This window comes from Merops nubicus, unplaced genomic scaffold (genome assembly GCF_000691845.1).
Source record: "Merops nubicus isolate BGI_N331 unplaced genomic scaffold, ASM69184v1 scaffold3176, whole genome shotgun sequence".
Taxonomy (NCBI): Eukaryota; Metazoa; Chordata; class Aves; order Coraciiformes; family Meropidae; genus Merops; species Merops nubicus.
Window position 1 is genome coordinate 21,159 of NW_008614156.1, and position 13,993 is coordinate 35,151.

General features: G+C 40.1%; 1 protein-coding gene across 1 annotated transcript in view; it reads left to right on the forward strand.

Annotated features, from left to right (window-relative positions):
* The window catches only part of KIAA1731 (KIAA1731 ortholog), a gene marked incomplete at both ends in the record, with an annotated part of 34,414 nt that extends 20,516 nt beyond the window's left edge, over positions 1 to 13,898 (forward strand). Inside the window, 8 exons of the mRNA XM_008942106.1 lie at positions 4,562 to 4,668; positions 6,163 to 6,301; positions 7,856 to 8,089; positions 9,279 to 9,433; positions 9,674 to 9,833; positions 11,151 to 11,788; positions 12,535 to 12,708; positions 13,781 to 13,898. Coding sequence (XP_008940354.1) covers positions 4,562 to 4,668; positions 6,163 to 6,301; positions 7,856 to 8,089; positions 9,279 to 9,433; positions 9,674 to 9,833; positions 11,151 to 11,788; positions 12,535 to 12,708; positions 13,781 to 13,898 — 1,725 coding nt within the window. The remainder of the gene's footprint in view (positions 1 to 4,561; positions 4,669 to 6,162; positions 6,302 to 7,855; positions 8,090 to 9,278; positions 9,434 to 9,673; positions 9,834 to 11,150; positions 11,789 to 12,534; positions 12,709 to 13,780) is intronic.
* Positions 13,899 to 13,993: the final 95 nt, after the last annotated feature.

A 13,993-nucleotide genomic window follows, 5' to 3' on the forward strand; every position in this document is an offset into this window, starting at 1 on the left:
GGCAGCCAGAGAGGGCAGGTAAGTGTTACACTGATGGTGCAATAAGTGCTTCCAGTGGGACTAGGATTTGGATTGCTCTCCCTTGCCACGTCACTGATGTTTGACAAGCTGAGTTAGGAACTTTGGACAATTGACATTTCTTCTTCCCAATCCAGTTTGGTTAAAAGGGGCTAACAGTATGAAAATTGTTCATATGGGGGTGCAGAGTAGCCTTGCAGATGAGGAGGGCAGTTTGATGGCATAAACCTTATTTCTTTAGGCAGTCACCCTGAAAATAGGGACTAGATTGGATACGTACATCTCTTTCACAGTTCTCCTTCATTACATATCAACAAGCTTGACACACCTTCATCTTGTACACCAGCAGTCCCCTTGAGCAATGTCCCAGATGTGGTTATACTCATGTATTGCTACCTGATACAGAGATGTTATTCCAAGCATGATTATGTTTTGTCATCTAAGCTAAAGTAAGACTTCAATTTATTCTTAACAATCTCAAATATTTGCCCATAATTCATTTTTGTGACAGATTGCCTTATCCATCGCCAGTTTAGCGAACTAGCATGGAGTACAACTTTTGGTCTTGTATGTCTGCATGGTTGGATTTGGACTAATCCCTGTTTTTATACTGTCTTCACCAAGTGTTTTGTTGGTAAATGTTTTTTTCCTTCAAAAATAATTGCTGCTATTTATTTTACTGCAGTTTGTGTTGGGGGGGAAAAAAATTCATTCTAGGCATTACAGACCTAGTTTTTAAATACAAATTCTTTGTCATGTTGACGTGGCCAGGAGGTTAAAACATGGAAGTCCCATGTTGATGTTGGGAGGCTGTGAGGAACAAGAATCTTCCACTGTTATTTTGGAGAGAGGAGAGAAGAACAAAAACCTATCTTTTATGAGTCACCCAGTACAGTTTTTTTAAAGATATTAATGTAATAAAGTCATGAGATATGAGCATGTTGTATTTTTAATTAAATAATTTGGTTTATAGCATGAAACTGCTATTGTTCATCCCTTTTATTAATTTCATAAGAACAATGCACGTTATTACAGTACAGTAATGAAAAATTTGTAGCATAGCTCTCCAAAGAATTTATATACAAGAGAGTATTAAGTGCTTGAATCTCATATGTATCCTAAATTACTACCTGTCATGCTGCTATCCTTTAGAAAATAAAAAATAATTTCTTTCAGAAAAATAACTAATCTTGACATAATGGTGTCAGGAAATGGAGAATTCTTTGGTAGCTTGTTCCAGTATTTAATTTTTATCAAATTATAAAATAAATGGTCTGTTTCTAGTTTCTGAATGTCTGACAGCCATTCCTAGCTACTGCTAGTTAGCTACTGTGCTAAGCTTGTTGTTACCTTCTTTGAGTTGAGAAATCTTTTGCACTGTGCTTTTCTTCTCCTCTGGAGATAGAATCATAGAATTGTTTGGGTTGGAGAAGACCTTTACGCTCATTGAGTCCAGCCATTCACCTAACAGTACCACATCCACCGCTAAACCATGTCCCTAAGCACTTCCTCTACATGTCTTCCAATACCTCCAGGGATGGTGACTCCACCAACTCCCTGGGCAGCTTGTTCCAATGGTTGACAACCCTTTCTATGAAGAGTTTTTCTTAATGTCCAATCTAAACCTCACCTGGCACAACTTGTGGCCATTTCTTCTTGTCCTAGGTCTTGTTATTTGGGAAAACAGACCCACATCCACCTCACTCAAACCTCCTCTCAGGTAGTTGTTGAGAGCAAGATCTCCCCTGAGCCTCCGTTTTCTTCAGGCTAAACAACCCCAGTTTCCTCAGCTTCTCCTCATAAGACTTGCTTTCTAGACCCTTCATCAGCTTGGTTGCCCTGCTTTAGACATGGTTCAGCATCTCAGTGTCTTTCTTGTGAGGGTCCCACAGTTAAACACAGTACTCGAGGTGTACCCTCACCCATCCAAACCATAAGCAGCCACATTCATGCTGTGGGAAACAGTATCAAAGGCTTTAATAAAGTCCAGGTGGACAACACAGCCTTTCTTTCCATCATCCACTAAGACTGTCATAGAAGATCAGGTTAGTCAAGCAGGACCTGCCTTTCATAAACCCATGCTGACTGCGCCTGAACCCTGGTTTGTCCTGTATGTGTCTCATGATGTCACTTAAGATGATCTGCTCCATAACCTTCCCTGGCACTGAGGTCAGACTGACTGTCCTACACGTCCTCGGATCCTCTTTCCAACCTTTCTTGTAGATGGGTGTCACATTTGCTAACCCTCAGTCAACTGGGACTTCCCTGATGAGCCAGGACTGCTGATAAATGATGTAAAATAGACTATTAAAACACCAGTTTGGTGAGAGCTTCTTCAGTTTTCTCTGTACCCTTGGGTAGATCTCATCCGGCCTCATAGACTTGTATGTATCTAAGTGGAGGAGTAGGTCCCACACCACTTCCCTTTGGATTATGGGGGCTTCATTCTGCTCCCCAAACCTGTCTTACAGCTCAGGGCACTAGGTACCTGGAGAACAACTGGTCTTGCTACTGAAGACTGAGGCAAAGAAGATAATTTCAGCCTTTTCTTCATCCTTAGTTACTCTGTTTTCCTCTTGCATCAAATAAAGGATGGAGACCTTCCTTAGCCCTCTTCTTGTTGCTGATGTATTTAAAGAAACATTTTCTATTGCCTTTTATAGTGGCCAAATTAAGTTCTAATTGGGCTTTGGGCCTTCTAATTCCTAAAGGTCCTAAACTTTTTTTTTTTTTCACTGAGCTCCAGCGCAAGCTCCCTGTTAAATAGGAAAAACTGGTGCTGTGACTTGGATATTTAAATACTGAGAGCTGATGCCTATTCAGGGAATTTTCTTCAAGGCCTTGCTCATTTTCCAAGTCCTCTTGTCTTCTATATTCTGTTTCAGAGAAGGGGAGCAGACTTCTGCAGTTTATGTAGACTCAGTCACAGTGCTACCACATCCAGCCCAAGGAGCTTGTTGCCACCTTGTTCTACTCAAACCTTCGAACTTATTGTTCCTGTGAGCCTGAAGACCTTTGGCACATACTTGTAGAAGAGGGACCACAAAGCAGTGTTCTGTGCTCCTAGATTTCAAATTTTATGTATATTGAAACAGTGTTGTTTAACAGGCACAGCTTTGCAGGAAATTGAGGTAATTTTTACCATTACAGTGCTACTGCATTTCTTGACTCGTTTCACTCTTTGTATTGTTTACAAATTCTGTTGCCAGGAGCTCTGTTCAGTAACTGATCAAAATGTCATAAATGATCAGGATCAAGTATTTAGAAGTTTCTGGAGAATCTGTGATTGGGGGGGGAGAAAAATTTGAGATTTCCTTTACTATTTTGAGATCAATCAGTTAGCATTTAATGTAATCACACAGTAAATTAAGAGTAGGTTAAATTCTCTTTTAATCCAAAGAAATATATTTTAGATGTATGTCCTTCAATGTTTTGTTCTTCTTTCTAGAAGACTGCAGGATGACAGTGGCTTAAGAAACCTTATTTTTTGGGTTTTTTTTTCTCTGTAATGAGTTTGGCAATGTTTCATATTGATTGATACATAAGTATCACATCATATAGATGCTTCACTGATGTTGCCTCACAGACAAAAACTCCCCTCCCTTTTTTCGTATAGTAGGAAAAATAGAGATAATAGAACAGCTAGACTCTGCCTCCCAGTGAGAAATTGAGTTTCAGCTTCTGCAAGGTACAAACTAGTGTGTTCACAAAACGTTACGAGATCTGCCAAAGTACAGAACCGTATTAATGCTGGGGATTTGAAATGTCTTTGTTACTAGCAGCCCCTGTGGAACTGGGAATAAACATACCTACTTCACTTCTGCTGTTTCACTACAATTCAATATTTAGCACTTCTTTCTTTAAAATAAGTATTCTTATTTCCAGTAATAGTTTTTAAGCTGTTTGTTGGCAATTAATTTACAATCTTAGGATTGTCAAACTTCAAAGGTACTTGTCAGCACTGAATACAGAAATTGCATTTTTTTAGTGCTGCTGTGGTGGTGCTTTTGCACGGATACTGATCTTGACTATTTTTATGTGCAAGAGCATTATGGCAAAGGTGACTCAGTCCTGTGGTTGTAGTCATGCTGTAGTTAAGTAATTCAATGTTTCTGATTTCTCTGATCTACTTAAAATGTCTGGTTTTCTTTGTAATTGTTGTAATGGTAGAGGATAAAAGATTCCCCCACCTCAGTTAAATGGCGGTAGTAGCACAAGCAAAGCCACATTTTGTTCTGCAAAGCCAAAGCACGAATTCCAAGCTCTTCCTGCATGCTCTGCAGGGATCAGTCATGCTAATTAGGGAGTTTTGGGAAGGCTGGTCAAGGAGAACAACTGGTTGCCAATTAAATCGGTGGTCCAGTGGAGGAGAAAGTATGCTGTAGGTGAGAAGAAAGTGGTAAGTGTGGGCAAACCCAGTGCCCCAGTAGTGAGGGCAGCAGCAGTAGAGCGTTACTGCCATCTGGTGTTCAGCCACAACTGCTGACCATGAACCTGAAAGTTCCATTCTATTCCTTATTGCTTCTGTTACATTTGTTTTCAGCTGGGTCCCAGGATTCTCAGGTGGCTCGAGGTTCACCAGTTGTTGCTGCTGACGTTGGAGAGGGAGGTACAACACATCCTGGACCATTGTTCAGGCTCGATAATATGGTCAGTCATATCCAAATAACTTTTTATTTTGTGATGAAATCTTTCTGTCACGTTCTGGGGCGGCTCAGACTGGGTGCAGCATTCTAGAGGTGGCTGTATAATAATCACCAAGTGAAGAGAGGTAACCAGTCTCTGCCATGGAGCTTCTGGCTGCGTTCCTGTTCGTACAGTGCCGGATGCTGTTGCCCCCTGTTGCTGTCAGAGCATGCTGTGGACTCATGCTCAGCTCACTGGCTGTGAGAGCCCTGGGTCCTTTTCCACAGGGCTGCTTCCCAGGCAGGCCTCAGCTTGGACTGACACATGGGCTCCTTCCTTCCCAGGTGCTGTCCCATTTGCTCTTGCTGAGTTTCCTAAGATTCCTGTAGGGCCAGCCTCGCAAGGTCCTCCTAGATGTGAGCCCTGCCATTTAGTGTACTGGATGGTCCTCCCAACTTAGTGATAGCTGCAAACTTGATAAAAGTATGACATGCCTCCTCTGGGTCATTGCCAAAGGTGTTACAGAGGACAGAGCCCTGTGGCACTCCACCTCCTCTAATCACTGCCCTCTGAACCTGATTATCCAGCCAGTGTTTTACCCATCTCATCATCTGTCCATCCAGGTGGACAGACACTCAAGGGGGGATCAAACAATGTTGTGAGAGACAGCATCAAAGCCTTGCCAAAATCAACACAAATAATATGCCTGCTTTTCAGTCACCAAAAGATCTCATAATTTTGTCCGGAGATGAAAACAGTATTTTAAAAATGCTATGTATAACTTGTGTATCTAAAATCACTTTTAAAAGTAAATTTTGTATGTATATGATAAATATATTTGCATAAGGTGTATATAATGAAAAATATAGGGGCAGGCTTTCATAGATTTTTCTAGTCTTATTTTCTTAGTGTACATTCTAATGTAGAATTTGGGAAGAATTGTTCACATCAAATTCTTCAAAATTTAGAAGTACAAGAACCCTCGTTCTCTGCTTTGTGACTTCGTAGAGCATGTCTCAAAAATAAGATATTTTAGGATATTTTTAGTTCAATTTCACATAATTACATTTTTAAGTCAATCTCCTGTATGTAGAAGGCTCAGTATTGCAAATAATTGTAAAGTTCCTGAGTTTTTCGTGTGTTGCATTTATATTCCTCTGAGATCTACTGTTCTACTGAAGTGGGTCTGTGATGAGAAATAGCCAAATCTGACCACCAGAAGATAAAATAATCTTCCAGGTGTCATGATTTAAATGCCGTTCTGAGAGGCTTTATAACTGTGTGTCTGTGTGTGTGTGTCTGTGTGTTTGTGTTGGGGGGCTGCTGTTGGGGAGTCTGTGTCTGTGCAATGGGGTGTGAATGTTTTGGACTGAGCTGTGATGAATCTGTGTTTGCCTGACTGTGAAAAACATGAAGGCTTCTACACTTGAACTGAGCTCAGAATAAAATGTGTGTGGTTTTAAAGCTTTAGCTGTGGACATCTGGATGCCTGGTAATAGATGTGTTATTCCATCCTAGGCAGTACTTTCTAAAGCAGTACACACAAACGTAGGTGCAGGGGCTTTCATGCAAGGAATACCCCTTGACTCATCTCCAACAATTTCCACGGGAAGCCTATTGACTAGTGAAACGTTGGATGTAAGCCCTGTTGACACTGGTAAGTGTTTGGGGTTTTGTTGGTTTTCTTGTAACAGGAAAATTGTCTATTCTCTTCTATTTTGTAGCAGAATGGGTATAGCTCGCTGGATGTAAGCTCTGAAATAAGCTAGTGTGGAACTTCACTTCAGAATTATTAATGTGTCTTACAGGGTTGAGTGTAACTCAGCAAGCTAACTGAGTTTTGTTGTGTGCTTATGATTTTTTTTTTTTAATTTCATAATAATTTAGTCTCACAACACATCTGCTTTGGCAAAGAGTGTTTTGAGTTCTTCTGAGCAACTGTAACACTAGCAGTTTTGAAGTGGCAAAATTAACAAAAAATATATCTGAAAATAATAGTGATAAATGGTTTCTAATCAATGTATTTCATAGATTGTTACAGGGCTATGATTATTGTCTTGTTGCTAAGACAATTGTTCCAGTATCTGCGTGTCGCTATGGTAGTAACTTATTTGTGAACGTGTCATTTGAATGCCATACTGACTTTTCATAGTTTTGTGGGAAATACATGTTTATATCCTTTTTTGTTCTGTCTGCCTCTTGATCTTGTTAACTCTTCATAAAATTAAAAAGAGTTGCTTTACAATAAATATCAAGTTGCTTTTATATACTGACATTAGCACTTGGTAAATGTGGGATGTGAGTTGGAAAGTGGTTTAATAGCAACTTGTGCATTTTTTTATTTCAGGGCTTAGTATTTTGTTAATCTGACATATATCTGATCTCATAAACAACTATATGTGCATGTGAGGTGTTCCATGTTTACAAATCAATTTAAGACTATAGTTTTTACAGCCTTAGATATCACTGGCTCGTTTCAACCCTAATGTTCTAAATTGGTAAGTGTTCTGAGTAATAAACTTCATAACTCATGTGATGAGTCTGTGTTTTATTGGCATAAGAAAGCTAAAGCAAATTCTAGGTTTAGGGGTTTGGGGTTTTTTAGCTTTTCTATTGTTTTTTAGTAGTGGAAGAAAATACCAAAAGGTTGTGATTGAATAAATTTTCCAAGTCTAGCAGTTTCTTTGCTGTACGCCCAGTGCTTAATAATTACCTTTTCTGATAGCTCCGTGCAATTCTTCTGTAACATATAGACAGAGGGGTTGATGCACTAACTAGGAACATGATTTTGGTTGCCTCGGTTTACTCAGATTTCTTGTTGCTATGGGGCAATTCCTATTTAAGCACGAATAAAACTACTGCACAATGTCATAAAGATACTCCAGATCACATTAAAGGGTTGACATGTTTAGATGTGACAGGGGGTAAAAACATGGTAGCTAGCATAAGAGAACAGTATTCATTCTTTTCTGATTTTATTGCTTCAGTATTTCCTATGTCTACATACTCTAAAAGTGCTAAGCTGTACTGATTACTACCGAGCTAGATATTATCAACTTGGATTTGTGGAAGTTTGTGGGCGTGTTGACATGAGACAAAGAAACAAAATCCCAGAGTATGAATATTTCAGGATATTAAGTATTGTCACTTCAGAAGTCTTCATGTAAACGTTTTATATGCAAAACTGTGAACATCTAGCTTACTCTTTCAGGACTGTCTTCTGACAGTACAGAAGATCAGATTTTGAGAGAAAGAGCAAGCCGTGCTTGGAACTCCCCCCTGCCTTTTGCCTTGCAGCCGAGGCAAGAGAATTTATCTGGTGCATTTGAAATTCAGCTGCCTGAAGGGCAGATGTGCCTTCCTAAAAGAAGTCAGGTGCAGCAGATCTTGAGGAAATGTACTGAAGACTCGAGCTCTTACTCGGAGGACAACACACCTTTCCAAGGTATTTGCCATTTTAAAGCCATTTTGTGCTGTGCTTTCACACAGAATGAGGAGCAGTTTGCTCAGTGTTGTGTGTTAGTCTGTGTTATATACAGCTTACACAGTCTGGTCAGGTGTCCATCTACCTGATCATAGCCTAGTTCTGTGCAGCTTCCTGCTACCACGGCTAGGCTGTCATCTGTGCCAGTTTTATTCCTTGCTGATGCACAACTTTCCCTTCAGGAAGGCAGAGACAATAATGCAGTACTTTATTACTCATGCAGGGTCACAGAGTTGATGAAATGCTGGTTACCGGACTGGTGGGAGTTCTGTGCTCTCTACAAAAATGTAACAACCGTGAAAATAAGAACATGGTTTTTAGCTATCGTTAAGATAATGCCACTATTTTAATTTGAGCAGCTTCCTCCTGAAATGTTTGGAAACCTAGGAATTTAGGTTGAGCTAAACTAGGAAGAACTTCTAGATATGTGATTCAAATTTTCCTTCCCACTCACAGCAGAGCAAATTTAGACAAGGTTGCTTAAGGACTTGTCTGGGCAAGTTCTGAGTATCTCCAAAGGCAGAGTTTCCAAACCCTCCTGGGCAACGTTTTGACAACTTCCTTCTTTCCCACTACCCTCTCCCTTCCAACCAGAATTTCCTGTGTTTCATCTTGTGTCCATTATCTGTCTTTCACTGAGCATGTTCAGGAAGCCTGACTGCATCTTCTCTATACTATCTCCTAAGATGTAGTGGACAGCAAAGACTCCTGTGCCACTTCCCTCACACCCTCAATCCTTTTCTGAAGATTGAATAAACTCAGGTTTTTAGCCTCTCTTTGAACATCATGTTCTTTGTGCTTCCTTTAATTATCCTTGTGGCTCTTCACTGTGTCATTGTGTGTTTTGTACTGGGAAGCCCACACTACTTCTGATGCAGTCTCAGTCTCACAGGTGCTGAACAGAGAGTTTATGGGCTTCAGCTTTTCACTTAAAAAACTTGCATCCGTGTAGCGCTTTCTTGCTGCTTTTTGTACCTGCATTGTATCAGCGTGAAACACTTGGGTGCTGTAAAGATATCTTTTCTTACAAGCTAGTATTTGTGTACATGCAAAATTCCATATGCTTTATTTACTGTATATAAAAACAGGGTGGGAGGTTGGTTTGAGAGGGTTTTTTTTGTTTTGTTTTTAAAATAATCTCTTCTTATAGCTCTAGAAGCTGAATTTGATTTTCCTGAAGTGGAGAGACATTTTCCGAACATCCATCACCAGTTCTTTCAACCTTTGGAGCCAAGTCTTGACTCTGATACTTCATCATCCTGTTCTCAATACAGAATTTCACAGGACAGTGAAGAACTTACCAAGGTACTACAGAAAAACCGAGAAAGGAAATACTTTGCCTTAAGTTTTCTGTAAGATTTAAATGTATAATCCTTATACTGTCTTCTCTTTAGAGGAAACACAATAATAGTTTTTTATAGAAGTGGAAGAGTTTTTGTGGTTGTAGCAGAAATGATCCAAAAATCAAATATTACCTGGAATATTTTATCGTTTGTATTTCTGAGAAAAATTAATCTTAAGTTTGTGTTTTTTTCCTGCCACCAGACTTCAAAATTGTCAATGAAGAGTCAAGACATTCCTATGTTTCTAGAAGTAGGAACCTCCAGTTTGAATATGCAGAGCAGCACTCTGCCTTCCAGTCCAGGAACAACCCAACCACACGACGTGATGTCAGAAGACCCTGCTAAAGAAACTGTTACTGCAGGTACGTACAGTGCAGTCAGATCAGTGTCTTCAGAACCAACCTACTGCCAGTATGACAGTACCAACAGGTAAGGTGGGTTTGCTCCATTGATACTGGGAAGGAACTCTTCACTTCCATCAGCCCTGCTTTGAAAGGGCTTAACTCTCCTGCTGTTCTATCGCACCCTGTCTTCACCACCTGCCATGGGTAGGACTCCTAGATTTTGTCAAGTTCTATACTTCCCCAGCAGTTATGACTTCAATATAAAAGCAGACCTACATATTCAAGTCACTGTAATGGATATTATGTTACTTATCACTTGTGCAGTAATTGTGATGTTGGTGAAGAAATACCAACTCCAGCTGAAACTGTCAGTTTAAGTACTTTTCCAAATATTTTTTTCCATGCATATCCATAGTTTTAGAAGTTTGATGAAATTAAGGGAGTTCCATAAATTGATTAATTTTTTTTTTTTGAGGTGTGTTAGAAACTCTTTGATCTTAGTAATTTTTCTTTTTATACATTGTGTCCTTCAGGAAACCACTTAATTTTCCTTTTCCACTGTTAAGTCACAGCAGTAGTCATTATGTGTTGCATGCAGCAGTACTTGGTCTGTTTACAGAATTGCTTTATCTACCTACAAAATAAAAGGGAGGGGGGGAGAGAGGAAGAAATAAATTTTTAGATTACAATATAGTAATTAATTTAGTAGGTTACAAGGTTATGATTCTACAGCAGCATTAAGTTAACTGTAGCTCATAGCAGGAAGAGTATTTTTTGTTTTACAGCTGGATTCAAATTAACTTGATATTTCATGTCTTCTGAAGAAAAGGACCAGTCTGAAATTTCAAAGGCAGCTAATAGTAATGTAAATATTTCTGAAGCTCTTATTTACCAAGTATCAGGTGTTTCAATGTTTTTAAGGTGCTCCAGCAGAAAGCTGAACAGCAACGGGAAACGCAGAACAGTATTTTAAGTAATGGGTGTATTTATAATGTTCCTGGTCAATTATGTTATTTGTTCATATATACATACAGTTTTTGGAAACACACTATTTGTGTTTAAAGCTGCAAGATGTTATTCTGTGTCTGTTACGTTTTTCTTTCTCTTCATCTGGCAGATGCTATTATTGAAAAAAAATCATATAATCTATTGACTTTCAGGGTAGTTTGTCAGCACTGTCACAAAGTCTGTCCCTAAACAGACTCAAAAAAAAGTCTTGTTTCTTAAAGTTGTTTTGTGTACAGCGAAGGCATCATTTTATGTAACGTTAATGGTATTAAGTGGAAATTCTGTTGTGTTAGCTAGAATTTTGACTCTTGATCTTTTTTGAAGCAGGATCTGAAGAATCTTTTCACTCACTGCAATTCGAATCTACTCGGAGCAATCACTGCCAGAGTGCTGCACCACCAGTGGACCTCAGTGCTCCGTTACAGAGATCTTTTGACCAAACTGGCAGCAAAAAATGGGGCAATGAGAATTGTAATTCATCTGCCAGAGAATACGAAGAACTGGCAAGAAATGTGGAATGTATTAATCTCCAGTGTTCGGTGGAAGAGCAGCGAAATGAAAGTCTGAATTCACTGGAAAAGCAAAAGTCATTTTATCAGCTAAATAACACACCAGTTACCGTGGATGAAACTTTCCCTCATTACTTACTGAAAGAGACCGTGTCTTATGAAAAATTACCTGTGGAAGCATTTGATAAGAAGTATGTGAAGCTTCCTGAAAAATCAGTTCATGTACATAAAGCAAATAAAGCTGCAGAGCTGGATTCTCAGTGCAATACAAATATAAAGGAGTCAGACCAGAGCTTCCCAGGACTACAAAAATCTTTGAGGAATCCCAGAGAAACCGTCTTGGAAGACTCAGACATCCATTTACAGGCTGTCGTACAACAGAATGGTTCTTCCCTGGAAAGACGTGAAGAACGTTCTAATTCTGTGCCCAGAAGCTCATGTCGTATTCCAGTCTGGGTGAGTAAACCAGATTTCCAAAAGCAGTCATCTGAGCAGTCTTCTTGGTGAGGTTTGTTGTGTTGGGTTTTTTTGGTTTATTTTTGGTATTTCACCAAGTTATTTTTGACCTTTAAGATCTGAAAGCTTGGCAAATGTTGACTTTTACAATTCAAGACTTTAATTTTTCCTGGACTTGTGCCCTACTTCTTCTTTCTGATCATAGCACTGAAATAATTTTCTGCAGCTGAAAGGAGCTTTAGCTCCCGTGGCTGTTGGAGGAGCTGTGGTGTCTCAGCACCAGCTGGTGCAGCCGTACTCCGTGGCACAGCTCCCTAACTGAGCAGCTCCTGTCCCCTGCTAGAAGCCTGAAGGAGGTGAATGATTTAGCCAAAGCCTAAGCACACTTAAGGAAGTATCTTTGAGTGGAGGAGAAAAAAAATTGCCTTGGAACTAAGTAATTTAAACTTAAGGAGAGGTGGAGGTTTTGTTGTTGTGTGGTGGCTTTGTGTTATTTGGGGTTTCTAAACACTGATATATAAAATACTTGGGATTGGACTTAAGGCCCAGAATTTGCATTACGAAAACCTGAGGCAAAGTGCTCTGTCTGTATTTCATTTGTTGCCTGGGGGCAGGTTTTCTTTCTTCTACATGTTGAATGAGACGCCTTTTTCTGTAACAGTAACAGCTCTTGCTATTGCTGGAAATATTTTTTTTTTTTTAATTATTATTTTTTGCACCAATTTTTGGTATTGTTTATTTTCTAGGAGACTGAGTCAGGGCGTGGTATTATGGAAGAACCTGAACTCACCCTGATAAGCTCAAATGATGTCAGTATTGCAGAATCAGACAGTGGACGTGCTAACCAAGAGAAAATTAAGGAGAATAAAATCAATACCCCAGCATGTGTGGATGAGTCTGCATCTGATGTTTTTACTGAGGTAATGCTGATTTTCACGTAAGCCTGAGTCCTGTGAAGGAGAGGCCCCGCTGTAGCTGTTAATCCACTGTCGCAGAATGAGAGAATGTCACGGTCATCTGAGCTTAGTCATTACTTGGATTGTCTTGATGTTATGTTTCCCAAACAGATCTAATAGACTTTAAATTTGGGAGGTTCCTTGAAATCACTGCCTTGTCATATCAATGTAGAGAGGGTTTGGGAAGGCTTTTGCTGAGAAACGGAACCATCTCGCTGCTGTTGGCGAGACTAAATTGCATCCCATTAAGATGAAGATTTCAGCCAGAGGATAGGACAAAACAAAAGCTACAAACTAAAGAAAAAAAAAAAAACATCCCTTCCCTAGTGGAGGGAGCTACCCCAGCCCCACAGCAGCGTGGGGTCTGTGGGGAGGATACAGCCAGCCTGTCGTACTGCCGTGCCCCAGCTGCCTGCAGTGCACCTCTTGCTCTTGGCTTGCGTACAGCAAAGGCCACAGAGGGACGGGGCTGTGATGAGAGGATAGCTTGGGTGCTCAGGCAGTAACACTGAACCAAGTCGTGTGTGCCTGTTGGACTAATAATCAGATGAAGTCATACTAAAATGATCCTAACAGTGCGTAAGAACGGGTCTATATAAAGTAACTGAAATGTAGGTGAGGTGGAGGGTGGCAGCTGGAGGCTGCACACCTGCAGTGGGTGTTACCCTCCAGCCGAGAACAGGGAAAGGAGACAGAGCAGTGAGAGAGGGGTGAACTGGAGAGAACAAGAGGGTAGAAAAACACATCTGTTGAGATCAAATTATGCAGCCCTATATTAAGAATGAACCCTCGAAATCTGGTGGGCAAAGTGTCTTTTGTGGATTTTTTTTTAAGTTTTAAAATGTCTTTAAGAAAGTAGCTTTTTAACACTTACTACCAAGATCTATTTCCGATGTTTTTCTTGAATCTGCTATAAAGGCAAAAGTGTTGTGTCCTATGTTTGCATCACGTCCATGCTGGTGGTACAGTACCACTGCTTCACTCCCACTTGTGGTGTATTCTGAGCATTTCCAATCACTGATTCCCTTTGAAACAGGAGAGAGAGTTTTTACCACTGGCTCCAGATCCAGATTGCTCCGTGTGTGTCAGGCCTGACAGTTCTTCCACAGGCCAGAGCCCCAGTGACAGTCACTTGTCATCACGTCGGACTGCAGGTAATTCTGTGTAACTTCAGGATACTGAAGTTGAGCTAGAGAAGGTCTCTACTTTCTGGACGGAAATCACTGTAGAATCATAGAATCCTTTAGGT